The sequence below is a fragment of the Scylla paramamosain genome, chromosome 26 (assembly GCF_035594125.1).
Source record: "Scylla paramamosain isolate STU-SP2022 chromosome 26, ASM3559412v1, whole genome shotgun sequence".
Lineage (NCBI taxonomy): Eukaryota > Metazoa > Arthropoda > Malacostraca > Decapoda > Portunidae > Scylla > Scylla paramamosain.
Window position 1 is genome coordinate 5,650,001 of NC_087176.1, and position 17,520 is coordinate 5,667,520.

The 17,520-nt window shown below is 38.7% G+C and overlaps 2 protein-coding genes across 8 annotated transcripts in view; one reads left to right on the forward strand and one right to left on the reverse strand.

Annotated features, from left to right (window-relative positions):
• Positions 1 to 6,353, reverse strand: part of LOC135113641 (DENN domain-containing protein 5B-like) — a 54,882-nt gene extending 48,529 nt beyond the window's left edge. For all 5 annotated transcript variants that reach the window (XM_064029054.1, XM_064029055.1, XM_064029057.1 and 2 more), the window contains exon 1: positions 6,149 to 6,353. In XM_064029054.1, coding sequence (XP_063885124.1) covers positions 6,149 to 6,248 — 100 coding nt within the window. In that variant the 5' untranslated portion in view covers positions 6,249 to 6,353. The remainder of the gene's footprint in view (positions 1 to 6,148) is intronic.
• Positions 6,354 to 7,503: 1,150 nt separating this feature from the next.
• On the forward strand, positions 7,504 to 14,132 carry LOC135113642 (NEDD4 family-interacting protein 1-like). Of its 3 annotated transcripts, none has more exons than XM_064029059.1 (6): positions 7,504 to 7,645; positions 9,300 to 9,404; positions 10,544 to 10,789; positions 11,189 to 11,354; positions 11,615 to 11,800; positions 12,142 to 14,132. In XM_064029059.1, the coding sequence occupies exons 1-6, from the start codon at positions 7,619 to 7,621 to the stop codon at positions 12,243 to 12,245; spliced, it is 834 nt and encodes a 277-aa protein (XP_063885129.1). In that variant the 5' UTR covers positions 7,504 to 7,618; the 3' UTR covers positions 12,246 to 14,132. The 3 variants fall into 3 exon arrangements, with proteins under 3 accessions (XP_063885129.1, XP_063885130.1, XP_063885131.1); XM_064029060.1 differs by lacking the exon at positions 7,504 to 7,645 and adding an exon at positions 7,752 to 7,869; XM_064029061.1 differs by lacking the exon at positions 7,504 to 7,645 and adding an exon at positions 7,833 to 7,885.
• The last annotated feature ends 3,388 nt before the right edge of the window (positions 14,133 to 17,520 follow it).

Genomic DNA, 17,520 nt, shown 5'->3' on the forward strand with positions numbered 1-17,520 from the left:
TGAATTGAGGCTCCAGGCAGGCGGACTGACACACAGACGCACACATCTTCCACGCAACACCAACACACCAGTCATCAAAAAGGCAAGCATGAGTGGAAACGATGGCAGGAACACGAGGGTAAATTATGCAACTGTGGAAAAAAAAAAAAAATAGACGTAAGATTAGGATACGCAAACCACCACCTGTAGAAAAAAATAGATAAATAAATACAAATGAATGAATAAATAAATAAATAAATAAATAAAAAGTTAGGTTACGTGAATATTATAAAGTTATTAGTAAAAGAGTTATGGTAAATCTTGGATGTTTGGAAGGAAAGGGAAACGCACATGATTTAGAAAAGTACTGAAGGAAAAATGAGCTGGGTTGAGTTCAGAGAGAGAGAGAGAGAGAGAGAGAGAGAGAGAGAGAGAGAGAGAGAGAGAGAGAGAGAGAGAGAGAGAGAGAGAGAGAGAAAGCAAGTCATGGTCTTTGTCCAGTGTTACGTACGTATTTCCTCTCTCTCTCTCTCTCTCTGACATGATTATCACCAATATCGCGTCAATAGTTCTTTGCGAGAGAGAGAGAGAGAGAGAGAGAGAGAGAGAGAGAGAGAGAGAGAGAGAGAGAGAGAGAGAGAGAGAGAGAGAGAGAGAGAGATCAAACACTACCAAACACTAACTACACAAATCAGTGTGTGTGTGTGTGTGTGTGTGTGTGTGTGTGTGTGTGTAAAACCATCAAACATTACCTATATGTATGTATGTATGTAAATGCTTGTATGGTGTGTGTGTGTGTGTGTGTGTGTGACTGAGTGTGTGTGTGTGTGTGTGTGTGTGTGTGTGTGACAACCACCACCACCACCTCCACTAGTAAATGTCACGCCAGTGCCTGCCTGCCGCCGCCGAGTGACGCACGTTTTCCACAGTTTACGTACAGGCTGCGTAAGAAGGTCGGGTCAGTCTACCCACCCATTGTCTGCTTCGTCACTGCTAGCCATTGTTCTCTTGTGTTCTGACTGAGCCTCCTGTGTTGTCGGGCTTGGTATAGGGGTGTTGAAGACAGTGGTGGAAGGGGGTTGTAGTAGTAGTAGTAGTAGTAGTAGTAGTAGTAGTAGTAGTAGTAGTAGTAGTAGTAGTAGTAGTAGTTGTTGTTGTTGTTGTTGTTGTTGTTGTTAAGGGTATGGTTCGTGGTGGTGGTTGTGGGAATGGTAGCGATGGTGATGCCGATAGAAGTAGTAGTAGTAGTAGTAGTAGTAAGTGGTGGTGGCGGTGGTGGTTGTGATGATCGTGGTGGTGGTGGTGGTGGTGGTGGTGGTGGTGGTGGTGGTAGTAGTAGTAGTAGTAGTAGTAGTAGTAGTAGTAGTAGTAGTAGTAGTAGTAGTAGTAGTAGTAGTAGTAGGGAATAAATAAATAATAAACGTTATATGATTGAAATTTAAAGGGATGCTTTTGACTAACAATAAGAGAGAGAGAGAGAGAGAGAGAGAGAGAGAGAGAGAGAGAGAGAGAGAGAGAGAGAGAGAGAGAGAGAGAGAGAGGATATCTACCACAGCATTAACTCATTATAACAGGTATATATTATTTCGTCATCCCAATGTCAGACAGGTAAATTATACTTTATTAAGGGTTGTTATCGGAAACTGCTGTGAGTATTGGTAACAGTGGGATCATTAGGGTCATTATTCTCTCTCTCTCTCTCTCTCTCTCTCTCTCTCTCTCTCTCTCTCTCTCTCTCTCTCTCTCTCTCTCTCTCTCTCTCATCTTTGGCTTATCACTAATTAAATAATTTTCCTCTTTCACTCATATGCTTTTAATTCACTGAATATCTCTCCTCTCTTTCAATTATCTTTTATTTTTCCTCTCACCCAATCTTTCTCTTTCTTCTTTTCACTCATCTTTCACTTCACTCACACCAATCTTTCTTCTCTCTCTCTCCTTTCTTTCACTCATATTATTTTCAGTCACTCAATCCTTTTCTTCTTCCTCTCTTTCCACTTATCTTTCATTTTTTTTTTCATTCCCACAGTCTTTCTCCTTTTCCCTTTCACTCATATTCACTTCATTCACACAATCGTTCCCCTCTCTCCTTCATTTCACTCGTATTCTGGTTTTCGTTCACCCAATCCTTTTTATCACCCTTCCTTCACTCATTATCAACTCTTCCTTACCCTCTAACACTCACTCTTCCTATTCTCTTTACCAATCTCTCGCTCTCCCTCTCACTCACGCAAAAATTTCTAGCCCCCTCCTCTCTCTTTCTTTCTCTCTCTCTCTCTCTCTCTCTCTCCCTCTTTCGCCACACATCCCTCTGGCAATAACAGTCTCGTTAAGCAAAGGCATCATGAGATACACCGCAATGCTGATTCTGGTCACCATTTGCACGCTACAACGTTCCGGCAGCATCACCTCACTCACGCTAACACCTAACACTGCATTCATAGGGTGGGTTTTCTTTTTGTCTCTCAATGTTGTTTTGGTCATATTAACATCTAACGTCGATTTTTAACACTGTATGCTTGATAATGTGTGTTTTTTTTTTTTCTTCTGCCTGCCTCAGTGTTGTTTTGGGTCATAATAATATCACTTAATGCTACTTTTCAACGCTGTATTCTTGATAAGTTTTTTTTTTGTGTGTGTGTGTGTGTGTCTCAGTGTTGTGTTGGTCATAATAACCACCTCAAGAGCACTAATTTCTAACTGCATTTTTTATATTGTTTTGTTAATAATGAGTCTTTTTGTGGTCTCCTGTCACATGCAAGTAAAATAAAAACAAAATAAAGAACAACTAAAAGTCTGGCTTCCTTAAGTTTGGCTGATGTGATCTCACTCAGTTTTCGAGTTTTGTGTTACAAGTTATTTTCACCGCATATTATAGCAAGACATGAAAACTATTAAACTTCCAGCTCATTATATTTTGTAAACAGAGTATTTATTATTTTCACAGCACGAGAAAGAAAGGATTAAAAAATTCCAGCTCCATTTTTTTTTTTTTTTTAAGCGCAGCAGATTCTTTTCACAGCACGAGGAGAAATAATTGAAGACTTCCAGGCCATTCAATTTTGCAAGCAGAGTGTATTATTTTCACAGCACGAGGAGAAGAGGAGAAATAACTGAAGACTTCCAGGTCATTCGAATTTGTAAGCTGGGTATATTGTTTTCACGGCAAGAAAAATTTTGCAAGCAGAGCGTATTATTTTAACAGCAAAAGGATAAAAAAAAAAAAAAAAATGAAGACTTCCGGGTCATTCAATTTTGTAGGCACAGGAAATTACTTTCACAGCAAGAAGAAAAACAGTCAAAGAAATCCAGCCCGACTGATTCCATTTCGTAACCAAGACTGATTATTTTCACCACATACCACAGCACTTTGAATTATGGGAACTTTCACTTTATCGATCTATTACCAAGCACAGCAATTATTTTCACCACAAACCACAGCAAGAGAAACGATCTTTCCGGAAAGATTCTCAGCCCATTAGCAAACAATCATTAAGTTCCTGCGTCTCTCTCTCTCTCTCTCTCTCTCTTGCATTTACAGTTATGAAGAAGGTAACGTGTTAAATAATAACTCAAACAAGTTCAAGTTATCTACGTGTGGCGCATATCATTACTCCTCAAATGCCTATAATAAAATACAACACAGTCATTTGCTTCCTAATTATATCATTTATACACGAACCTGACACTGTACTTATTATGATTCACACATTTTTTTTCACAAGGGCACAGATTTACTTGCTCTCTAATTATACAACTTATTTACCCACGGATGTAATAATGTGATGAGCTGAATAGAGCTGTACACTTCTAATAATTTCAACACACACAAGGATATTTTTCATGTTTAACTAAGACTGAAAACGGCCTCTCTCTCTCTCTCTCTCTCTCTCTCTCTCTCTCTCTCTCTCTCTCTCTCTCTCTCTCTCTCTCTCTCATATTCACTAAAGCTTAAAATATGTATGGGAATGTGCAAACTTCATATATCTACTGTAATGCATATTATTCTTTTTATTTTATTTATATTCTTGTTGTGGGGAATGATTTGCATTTATTATTATCTCTTAGCTGGTTTTACTTTTGTGCTTGTTATTTATTTATTTATTTATTTATTATTATTATTATTATTACTATTATTATTATTAGTAGTAGTAGTAGTGTAATAGTAGTAGTAGTAGTAGTAGTAGTAGTAGTAGTAGTTGTTGTTGTTGTTGTAGTATAGAACAACAAAACAACAACAACAACAACAACTACTACTACTACTACTACTACTACTACAGCCTACAATCACTCATATGAAGACGAAAAAGCTAAAAGAAAAAAGTAAATGAAAATGAATATATATGAAATAGAATGAACAAATAAATACAACAATGTAATATAAGAGAGTAAAAACCCACTTCAGTCTTCACACTCAGTTGCCAAGAAAGGTATTGATGTTACCCTGACACACACACACACAGAGAGAGAGAGAGAGAGAGAGAGAGAGAGAGAGAGAGAGAGAGAGAGAGAGAGAGAGAGAGAGAGAGAGAGAGAGAGAGAGAGAGAGAGAGAGAGAGCCCACATATCTTGTAAAGGAGGGGCAGAAAAAGAAGAAAAAAAAAAAAACATACAAGCACCGTTTTATATCAATGTACACACTTCAAACAAACAAAGGCTGAAGAAGAACAAGTAGAACAAGAACAAGAATAAGAAAAAAAAAAACTCGAATGAACAAAGATTTGATAATTAGGCGAACTCGGAATGACTTTGAGAAAATACAGAGGAAGAGTACAAAAAAAAAAAAAAAATACCGATAATTATGAAGCAGAGAATTATTTAGTTCCAAGAGGAGTCTGCAATGCGAGGGGACTTCTCAGGAAAACTCTGGGTGACATTCCAAACAAACGTTCCTAGAAACCTAACCGCTCTAATGAGGAAACACTCTTCCCATGCACATTACCATTATATTATAGTCTCTCTCTCTCTCTCTCTCTCTCTCTCTCTCTCTCTCGTTCGGTTCCCGCTGCATGACTTTGTGTGTGATGTTACATGCAGTTTTCTTTGTTTTCTTTGTTGTTCTTCCGCGTATTCTTGTTAAAACAATACCCAGATATAAACACTCCATTTTTATTACTGGTTTTCTTCTCGCCTCTCTATTTCCTTATTGGTCTACAGAGAGAGAGAGAGAGAGAGAGAGAGAGAGAGAGAGAGAGAGAGAGAGAGAGAGAGAGAGAGAGAGAGAGAGAGAGAGAGAGAGAGAAATCAAGTACATCCTACGTGTGTGTGTGTGTGTGTGTGTGCAAACCCATCAAACACTGCCTGCAGAGAGAGAGAGAGAGAGAGAGAGAGAGAGAGAGAGAGAGAGAGAGAGAGAGAGAGAGAGAGACCCACTCAAACACATGAAAATGAGATGAAAATATGAGGCACATTATACTCTACCCCTCTGACACATCGTAAATTCAATAATCCCCTTCCAATATTGAAGAAATCGAAAGAGAAACACCAATGACAACAGCGAACCTTGTGTATGTAAACAAGAAGTGAGGCGTGAATATTATTAATTTTCTGAGAATGTCCTTTTTTTTTTCTTTTCTCTTTCTGGGGACACTTAAGTATACATACGAACATGCGGGTAAAAACATTGACGTCCTGTGAAAAATCATGGGAAGTAATATAAAAGGAATGATGATATAATAGTAGAGGGAAAGAAAAAAAAAATATACGGAATAAGTACTATACACATTTTTCCTTTTTCTACAGTGCATGACGTGAAGTAATTTGAGGAATGCTAGGAATGACACAGGACATCAAGGAAACGAAGAAATGAACAGGATAAAACAGCGAAATTAGACAAACAAAAGGATAGAGAAAACGGTGCACGGTCATAAGAAAATATTTGAAAAACAGATGAGGAAAATACTGAACTTTATGAGAGAGTAAAATAAAACGTGAAATGAAACAAACAAAAGGACAACAAAAGAAAACGGTACTCCGGTCATAAGAAAAGAGGAAAATATATGAAAAATAAAATAGATGAGAAAATACTTTGAATATTAGTATCTCTCTCTCTCTCTCTCTCTCTCTCTCTCTCTCTCTCTCCACACACACACACACACACACACTAAATGGCTGTTCTGCGGGCATGATCGAGGTCTCTCTTGGCCAGGACAAAATCAATGGCTTTTACCTTGCAATCGGTCGGGTTCCAGCCCTCCATCGGGACTCAGGCCGATGATGGCAAAGTAGTCGAAGAGTCTCTGGCTCTCCCGCTGGTTGGAGGTGGTCATGGTTGCTGTTAATAGGATACCCGCAGCTACATAACACAAAGCTCCACGTTCCGCAGCGACGAACACCTCCCACCACCTCTAGTTAGTCACTGAAGGAAGGGATGCCGAAGGTCGACCGCCCATCACAGTCCAGCTGGTGATGGTTGCCAGACGTGTAATCATTACGCTCCTGCCGTGTTTGAAGGGTTATGATACATACATTTCCTTGTGTTTCCTTCTTAATTAAAGTATATAGCTATCTGTATGAGGTGTAGGACATTTCACTGCGTTTATTGAATATGTCTTCAGTTTCCGGGATGTTCGCACCGATCCTTGAGTCTCCTCGGGGCCAGCTAGAACATTATTTATTTTTATTTTTCTCCACATGAAATGATGCAATATGAGTGACCTTAATGGTGATTTTCTGTTAAGTTCAGCCCCTTTACTCTGTAGCACACACGCGCACAAGAATATCACAGTAACAGTAATCAAGTGTAGCTCTACCATTACACGCTCCTTGGTGTGATTATATCAGTTTGTTCAGTGGGATGATTTTCATGGAACTGCGAGTATATATATATAATTATTCTTCTCATATTATATCCAATATTAATGACTGGCATTAACTTCCTATAAGCATACCTGCTCTCTCCTCATCGCAGTCAGCAAGATGGCGATATATATATCGCACTTGCTGCTGTCGTTAGGTAACTAAGTAATTATTAGATTAATAAATATTTCATGTGCTTTCCATAGATTCATATGTATATTGTTACATTAAGGTTTATCAACCTAGCCTGCTTATTGACATATTCTGAAGGATAGAAGTAATGAATATGGAAATGTCTATATTTTTTTATTCGAATTACATGGAGATATTTTCTAAGTAAGTTTTTAGCTATAATGTTGACGTTTTGTTTCTATCTATGGAAACTGTACGAAAATGACAGATGAGGTAAGCTAAGGTCAACGCCATCTACTTGAACGCACCAACGGAAAAAAAAAAAACTGATTTTACATTTCAAAACTGCAACTTGCCAAAATAAGTGTAAGAAAAATATAAACAGCACTTTCATGCTGAAAAACTTGTAAATTACCCTCTCAACAACTATACGAGTGACAGATGAGTTAGATCGAAGTCAACGCCATTTACTCGAACAGATCAGCACAAATATTTCACTTAAATTTCATATTTTAGACATATAACCTGCCAGAAAATATATATGAAAAATACAAACAACACTTTTATGCCAAAAAACAACAGAAAAACTTGACAAAATAACAAACCACCCTATGAGTAAAAGGGACCCGTCCTGACTGGCTGAGAATCGACAACAACAGTCTTTACCACTCCGTCTCCTTCAATTTTCCCCGCTGCCTGGGGACCTACCATGCCCTCCTCTATACGCTACCAACCAGTAAGTGGCAGGCATCTATCCCCAAACACTAGAAACTCCATTAATACTTCTAAAAGGGACAAAATGGGGGCGAAGTGACAAGGGCGTGATGGCTAAGCGAAGGTCGTCTTACGTTCTGACCAGTGATAAGAGACCACCAGTCACCGCTTCTCATCACTTCGCTATCACTACTCTGCCGCCTCAGTGTTGTGAAGGGCACGGGGCAGGATACGGCAGTGTGTGCTGTAATGGTTGATCTCGGTGAAAGTTTGGCTAGCTTGTAATGGAAGGGTGGTGGTGGTGGTGGTGGTTGTAGTGGTGCTGCTGGTGGTGGAAGCTGTTGTTTTTGGTAGTAGCAGCATAAACAGTAATAGTGGTAGTGGTAGCTCTTGTAATAGTAACAGTAGCAATAATGATGGTGGTGGTAATTTTAATGGTGATAGTAGTAGTAATAGAAGTAGTAGTACTAATTGAAAATAGTAGTAGTAGTAGCAGTATTAACATAAGCAGTATTAGTAACATAGATATAGGACACGCAGGTAATTAGGTAACATATCTTTTACTCATACCAAACTTCAGTAAAACCAGCCTAACCCATCAAGCTTAAAGAGAATCAAATCACTCATTTAACCAAATTTGTGTTATTGAGCAGTAACCTGTGAGTTGGGGCACAAGGAATTATCACAGAATATACCATTGCTTTAAAACTACACATACTAAATCAATATGACTTCACTAGTATTCAAAACATTGATAATTGCAATACAGTAAGGAAGAATAGAGAGAGGAGAGACATTTAAATCTATCACTTGGAAACTTCATGTGGTTCTGTTCTGTACTCTTGCTGTGTGTAAGACTGGGATGGATGAAGAAACGTGTAATAGAACCATGTGGAGAAAGCTTATCCAAAGCAGCAATCATGTAGAGAAATGGGACATGAGCTGTGCAGAGAGAGAGAAAAAAAAAGAAACTGATTTGCATGTGGGATGAGCCAACCACGCGAGACAAGTGTTAGGGACCGTGGACTTATTTTGGCATGATGTTGTGTCTCTGAGTTCGTCACAATGGTAGTTGGGCTGAGATGATCAAGACCCGAGTGTTTTTTTGCGCGGCCTTGAGTGACCCGTCACCACACATGCTGCGGTTGGCAGGCACAAGTCCTTGACACTGGCACACGGTTTGCTCTACATATATTAGTGGTTTGTTGATATTCACAGTGCTTAAGATTCCACACCCTTTTTACCTTAGAGAATAAACTTGCTGATTTAGTCCTCATTTTCTTTCTTCTTCTTGGCCTTATTAATCCCCAGCGGTGTCAGCCACTCTTATAATGTTGGCACCAATAGGTGGAAATAGGTACATAGAGTTCATATGTGTAGGCCTGAGGGCTTCGTGCAGCTTCCCTTATTTTCTTATGTTCTTAACTTCTATCTTGTGCATCTTCTTTCTCCAGGCCCCGCTGTCTCTTGTCTTTCTCAGTTTGGTCTTCATTAGTTCTAGCTTTCACTGTAAATGGTTTCATTTTGCATTTCTTTACTTCTAATGAGTGGTTGCTATTGTGTATGTACTGGGATGTGCTTGTGAAACTTCTTCAAGGGTGGTGTGAGTACTGTACAAATAACATTACTATTATTGTTATATTACTACTGTATTCACCTGGTGTCCCCCCAAACAGGTTCCACAGTCAGAGGAGGATCACTCGGAGAGCATGTCAACTCCATCAGCGCAGGCCTGTGGGGAAGAGGGGGCTGTGGGCAGCGGGCCGCCCCCAGACTACTCAGTAAGCCCTTTTATTTATTTATTTATTTATTTGTTTTTTATTTATTTGATTTGATTTTATTTTATTTTATTTTATTTATTTATTTATTTATTTATATTTATTTTTATTTATTTTTATTATTTATATATTTTATTCATTTATTTATTTATTTATTTTTTTTTTTTGTATGTAAGATGGGTGCTAGTCAAGGGCAAGAAAGATCAAGATAAAATGCTGACTGAGGCCCCAGTTCCTGAATGAAGATCAAATATGATTGTCAAAATCAGAAGGCTCTTTTGCTATCTCCATTATCTGTAAATGTAATATTGTTGTTAGTATATCAGTCAGCCATTTATTGAGTCATTTTTTTGGTCATTTATAGGTTGGTCTTGTTATTAGCATATCATTTAACATTAACTAGTTATGCAGTTATTGATCTTATTACTAGTACATCTGTTTACAAAATATATTTATATAGGACATGTCAGTCATTTAGTATATGGAAATCTTTTTGTTTTCCTCTTAATCATAATTGCAAAATCATAACTGTTAACTTATTGTTTATGACACTTACACGTAAGATAGGGTTTACTTTCTAACATACAGTAAAACAACCAGAGTATGTCCAGTTGCTTTCAGTAGTCAGTCAGGCTGTAAGTTCAGTGAGCAAGCTAAACTCCAGTGCATTTCACAGCTACAGCCTGAGAACACCAATAATACAACTAGAATAACCAATAAAATAACCAGTATAAATCCTGTTGCTTTTATTAGTGAGTTGGGCAGCAGGTTCACTGAGCAAGCTAAACTCCTGTACAGTACAATACAATAGAGTAACCAGAATACCTCCGTTTGCCTTTGTTAGTGAGTGAGCCTGCAGGTTCAAGGACCACGCTAAACTCCCCACACTGCACACCCATGACCTTCAACATGCAATAAAATAAGAATAAATACACTTGCCTTTGTTAGTGAGTGAGCCTGCAGGTTTGGTAGCAAAGCTAGACTTACAATTCCTAGGCAGTATAATGTTTAGAAGTGGCTGTGGAACAAAAAGAAAGGCATCAGAATGGTTAGTGATTAAGGAAAGATGTGTCAAATAGCAAGGGGTCATTGAGTGAGGCTGCAGGTTCGGTAACAAAGCTAAACTCCCACACCCTCCACAGCCACAACCTGAGACCACCAGCACAGCAGCCTCAGGGAATCTGGAGGACATCCCGCCCCCCAAGCCAGACATGCACGCCCCTCCGCCCTATGAGGAGTCAGACCCCCGGGAGGGACTCGAGGGGGGCTCCAACCTTCCTTCCTTCTCCCCAGACTCTCCCTCAGACATCCAGCCTCCCAGCTATGAGGAGGTGCAACGACTGAAGGCTCTAGAGGCTGCCGAGGATTCCCCACTGCCTCTGTGTCATGTAAGTATGGTTTTTTTTCTCTCTCTATTTTGTTTTTGTCCTTTTAACTTTTTTTTGGTCTTCATTTGTTTTTGTCTTGATATACAGCACCAGTGGAACCAAATGAAAGGTAAACCATCACAAGATACAAAGATGCAGTGAAGAGTAGAAGAGAAAACATCATCCATGTGGTCTGTCCATTGTGAGGTGTCACCTATGTTTCTAGAGCTGTTTGTTTGAGACCACCAGCTAGCTAGGTCTGTCATGGTCCACCACTCTCATTAGTGTTACCCAGGGAACACTATGAGGAAGTGACAGTTTGATACTATAAAAGCATTATTATGTTCTAAAATTTACCTTCTTTTAGATTTGGTGATGTATAATGGATGTGTGTTCCTGATGGTGTCCTTCTCTGTGCAGGGTGGTGGGCCACTGAGTGGAGCTGGTGCCATGGGAGGGCCTGGTGCTGGGGGTGCCATGCGAGTCCTGAGGGTGTCCTCGCTGGGTGGCCTTGACCCTGAGACAGCTGAGATCGCTGAGGAGCAGCTCCTTGGCACTGACTTCATGTTCTTTGTGGCCTTTGTTGGTGAGTGCATGTGGACAGGAAAGAATAATTCTGATTGAAATACAAATTGTCAAATACAGAGTCTGTTCAAAATGTATTCAACCTCAGGCCAAGGGACAAACATTGGTTTACTTTTTTGGCTTCTAACTCTAATGTTGTTTGTGCCTCTTGTGACTGCACATACCCTGTTTCTTGAAGTCCATATGTGACTTCCTTTGAAGCATTACAAGTTGAAACACACAAGGATAATGTTACTTATAAATGAAATTTTGCTCCAACAGCTGCATTTGTCTTCAACTGGGTGGGCTTTGTGCTGCTGCTGTGCTTCTGCCACACAGTTGCTGGCCGCACTGGGGCACTTGCCGGCTTTGGTCTCTCCTTGGCCAAGTGGGCAGCAATTGTGAGGAACTCAACAGACCTTGTGGCCGACTCTAACACCTGGCTCTTGTGGCTCATCATGGCTCTGGGTGAGTCTCCCAATTTTTTTGTGGAATAAAGGGAATGAATTGCTGGTTAAATGTACTTCATATACATATTTCATATACATATTTCACCAGAAAAATAATGCTTGGCAGTACACAACACTCCACAAGTGTTTGTTTCGAGTGAAAATTGCATATTACCTGCATATTGCACAGGTGCAGGGTGGATACAAATACTGATTTGCATTAATGAACTCAGCAGTTTTCAGTCCAGCGATGACTAAATCCATGCATATATTCTAAGGGCCTGCAGTACTTAGAAAATATTTCTTTCTGTGAAAAAAGCTGATGGTTTTTCACGTAACCTGACGGCACCCCATTTGCAGGCATGCTGATCTGCATGAGGGCCATCCTGCAGTATGTCCACGCCAAGAGAGAGTGGCACCAGGTCCCCCACAACTCCCGGCATCGTTTCTTCCTCTTCTACTGAGGTACACCACCGGGGGACGAGGGCCGGGAAGAGTGTGTTGAGTACTAGTTCCTCAAGCCGCTGCCCTCTGTTGCCCATGTTGCTGATGCTGCTTCTGCTGGGGAGTAAAGTGTGTGAGGTGGCAGTGGTGGGATGTATGAGGGGAGGTGAATGTGTGCCTGTGTGTGTATGTGTGTGGGAGTGTGCGTGTGTGCATGATTCAGAGAAGAGAGACATCTGAGAGGAGCACATCCACAAGTCAGCAAGAATAAGATCCAAAGATGCAACTGCTATATATTCCAAAGCATGTAATTGTAACTGGTTTAATATATGCATGTAAGAGCTAAGGTTGTGTAGATTCACTTGCAACAGTAGCTCTCATCAGCTGCTTTGTGAGAGATCTTAAGTTCTGTTTTATGCATAGACAACAAAAGCATCATCCTCACCGTGATGTAGAGAGCTTGTGTTGGCAGGGTTGCACATTTGGTTGTGATACATTATCAAGCAGTCATAAGAAGTATATTTCACTATCAGTTAATGCACCAAGAGCCACAACGTCTTAAGCTTGCAAGGAACAAGGGACAAGGATGTTCTTTTGCAGTGGCAGTTTGTTGGAGAAATGGCAGACCGACTGTAGATGAAGGATGTAAATAAATTGATGTTGGTGTATATTAAGCATCTTCATATTGGTGTCAGAGGAACAAAACCATTAGCTGTCATGCAATACAGATGCAAGCTCAGTGTAATTACCTTGACCACCATGTTGGCAGTCTTCACTATGTTAATTTTGCAGACAGTTGTGAGTCCAGCCTCTTTAATTATTGCCAGCCTGGGTAAGTGGCACAGCTGGACAACTGGTCTTGCCTTGTGGCCCTAAGCTGTGCCATTCCGATTAGCATGTGTGGCGTGTGGCACTCGTGGCACTCAGTCCCCCTGGTGAGCACTCCACACAGCCCTGGGTTAGGAACATAGCACTTATGTTAGTTATACCCAAGGAGCTTCTTGCCACCTTCAGTTAGTGCTTCTCTTATCATTTTATCTACAGCATGTATAATGTATATATATATATTTTTATTTGGATGACATATATATAAAAGATTTTATGCACATATTTTAGGTTTGCATTGATTGATTTCACTGTATGGAAGATTTTATTACATTTAAGATTAATTGATACTTAATGGATAAATTTTACCATAAAGATATTGGATTAATTGTAATTCAGTACGTTTTACTAAATGTAATAGAGAGGAATAAGTGTAATTTATCAACTGTAAACAAGTTTTGAGGGAAAGAAATTAAATCCATAAAGAATTACAGAAGTACACACACACACACACACACACACACACACACACACACATCAGGTTTGGACACAGCTGCACATCAGTGATTACCACAATTAACATTTCTGTCTGGCCTTCAGGCATCTATATTAATCGTTCTGGTCTTTTGGATATTTTGTAGACAACCTGTGTAATTGCTTAACATTGCGGGTCTTTGTACTGTAATATGTACTGTAATATGTATTTTTCTTTATTTATTTTCCATGTACATGATTGATTTTAAATATTTATAACTGGAGACCGTACTTTTTATAAGCATCATAGTAAAGTGTGAGTAAGAGACACCTGCTTTAGTTTCTGTAATGACATTGATGTAAGAATTTCAGTTCAATTGTTGTTTTTTTAACCATTTCAGATCACAGTCTGAAATTAATAACTTTTATGGATGCTGCAAAGTCTTCTTCACAGTTTATTACAATTCTTATATAGTGTTGAACATCTGCATGTCATTCTTCATATGATGTTGAATTTTAAGAGATATTTTTTATACTTTTCTTGTGTTCATTGATGCTTTGTTAGTGTTAAACCTCAGACAAGTCAATAAACTGTAAGTCAAACAAAAGATTGGTAGTTTGTCAGTAACTTAGTTCTTCCTGCACCACAAACCAACAACATCTGCACATTTCCTGCACTTTTGACAAAAAACAAAACATGATTATCATGCTGTTTATCTACACATGACTCAATGTAGATGTTATGCAACTTATATATATATATATATATATATATATATATATATATATATATATCCCTGTCTTGTGTACAGGATCATATTTATTGACTGTAAGGGAGGAATGACTGTATTAGATGTGTAAATTAACTCTTAACTCTGGAACGAATTTGAGGAAGCAATGACACACACACACACAAACAAATGCACTCTCCTGTTTCAAACACACACACACACACACACACACACACACACAAAAAAAAAAAGATACACAAACAGTCATATGCACTCCCTGCTTCTTCACACACACACACCAGTGCTACAAGGCAGAGTGTATTTAGCTATGAAGTTCCTTAGACTGACTTACACTTAATTTTATTCCAAGATATGCAAAAGGGAAGGTACCACAGCCATCACCAAGGACCTGTACCTGACTGTCTTGCTCATTCCAGGCACTTTTGGCCAATTAGTAATAAGTGACGTAGGGTTTAGAAAGGGTTGCGTGTCTCTAGCATGCACCAGGATTGCTTTCTTTTGGCCAATAAATAATGACATAGGGTTTAGGAAAGGCTGTGTATCTCTAAAATGTGCACCAGGATTACTTTTTTTTTTGGCCAATAAGTAACATAATTCACATATCTAACATATGCACCACAGCTGTTTTTTTCTTTTTTGTGGCCAGTAAGTAACATAGAGTTTAGAAAAGGCATAAGTCTTTAACATATACACCATATAACTGGTTGTTTTAGGGCCAACGAGTAACTTTAGAAAGTCTTTGTGTCTTTAATATATACACCAAGATGGATTTTTTTTGGCCAATAAGTAACAAGTAATGTAAGATTTAGAATGGAGTGTGTCTTTAAAATATGTATTGATTTTCTTTCTATGCTATGTGGTTCAACACTTGGGTTGTGTGACAGTGTGAGGTGCAGTTTCATTCCCTGCACTTTGCACTGGTAATGAACACTCAGTAAATGGGAAGGGAGGTTGATCTACTCTTTTAATTTTTTTCCACATTTTCTAGTTTAACACTCAGGTCTTGTGACAGTGTTAGGTGCACAGTATCACTCCCCTGCACACTGCACTGGTGGCGAACACAAGGTGGATGGCACTTTGACTTAGCTGTTCAGTTTTTTCCATGTTTTCTGGCTTTACATTCATTATAAGTCTTATGATTATATGAGGTGCACAGTATCACTCCCCTGCACACTGCACTGGTGATGAACACAAGGTGGATGGGACATTGATTCAGTCTGTTAATTTTTTTTTCCATGTTTCTGGTTTTATATTTATTATAGGTCTTATGATAGTACACATTAGGTGCACAGTATCATTCCCCAGCACACTGCAATGGTAACAAACACTGAGTGGATGGAATGTTGACTTATTCTTTAGTTTTACCACAGTTTTATGAAATTAATCTGAAAATGGAAGAAATTCATATGGACTGGTTGTTATTGTTATAGTTTGGAAGTGATTATAGCATGATGTGTTTTCTCATTGTTTATTCAGTAAGGTACCAAGGTCCATATTCTGAAACACTGAGCTGCACCTCCACTACTTTCAAAAGGTTGTAATTGAAGTTGCACATGTTTTTAAGGGTGTTTTTATGATTTTCTTGACAGATTAACAAGATTTCTATATTATTAACAGGAGAAATACTCTTGAGAACCTGGCTAACCATCTCTGTGGACTTTGAAAATAATCATGGTGAGAGCGCAAAGCATTTCTGAATACTGAGTTTTGTCTTCACTTCCAGCCATACAGCACATGACTGGCTAAAACCTGCTCAGATCTTATTGCTGGTAACTTGACAAATTACCAGAGAATTAGAACATAAAAGAAAGGGAAGGTGCAAGAAGCCATCAGGACTACACGTGGCAGTACCTGTATGAAACGATAATGCAGAATTGCCACAGAACTAACACTGTGTTGTATAAAGTGCATAATTGAGTTGGTTAATCCATATGGCGTCAAATGAGATGATTTTACATACCGCTGGCCAAGTCAATAGAGTGTGAAATGCGCCAAATTTAAGTTTTTTTTTTTCTATCATTATTTTTTCCTATTTCTGCGCAATGGTGGGAGGTCTTTGTTGGTTATGTGAAGGGATGCTTATTATTATTATTATTATTATTATTTGTCATTATTATATTCTCCCTCCAAAGTCAGTCTGGGAATTAAATGTTATGGAGTTCATGGCATTAGTAGTTTTTTCTTTTCACTTTTCCCTTTATTTTATTTATTTATTTATTTTTTTTTGGGTAATCACATTAAAACAAACAAAATGGTTGATCTGTCTGCCTGTGTTTCTTTATCCAAGCAATTACTGCAAGTGTGGCTCTGAAACTTTCATCAGTCAACTAACAATTTATTTTTTTAATTTAACTCAACCTAACCTAATCTAACCTAACCTATTTATCCCATTTTATTTCATTGTCTCAGATCAGGTCATTTCCTCTGTCTCAAAAAAAATAATAAGTAAATAAATAAATGAATAAAAAAAAAATAATAATAAAAAATAAAAAAAATGAAATAAATAAATAAATAAATAAGAAAATATATTGTTATTGTTATAATCATTATTAACATTATACTACTACTACTACTACCATTAACCACCACCACTACTACAGCCACTGCTACCACTACAACTGTCAAGAGAGAGAGAGAGAGAGAGAGAGAGAGAGAGAGAGAGAGAGAGAACCTTCAAATGACAAGAGATGACACACACCCCCATTGTCTTAAACACCTGCCACACGCACCTGCACCTCACACCTGCATCACCCACCTGTACACACCTCCTCACCTGCCTTACTAACACGTCTTCATAACCTTCCTAACCTTTACACTAACCTCAATACACCTGGCTTTCCTGTAGTGTCTGTGTATACTTGTCTGTTTTACGTATTATTTATTCTGTATTTGTGTGGCTGTATCTGTTTGTTGTGTGATTCTATGTTTGTTTATTTGGTGATTCTCTCCCTCTCTCTCTCTCTCTCTCTCTCTTGTTTGACAGTTGCAGTGGTCGTGGTGGTAGTAGTGGTGGTAGTAGTAGTAGTAGTAGTAGTAGTAGTAGTACGTTACACTAGACTAGACTTACAATAGACTTTCACTATTCTTTTTTTTCTTCTTGTTTTTCATCTTTTCCTTTTTACAATACATTACATTACACTTCCACTCCCTTTCATCATCATCATCATCTCCTCCTCCTCCTCCTCCTCCTCCTCCTCTTCCATCACATCCCGCACCTTCCCTCTGTCTATAACCAACCTTCACG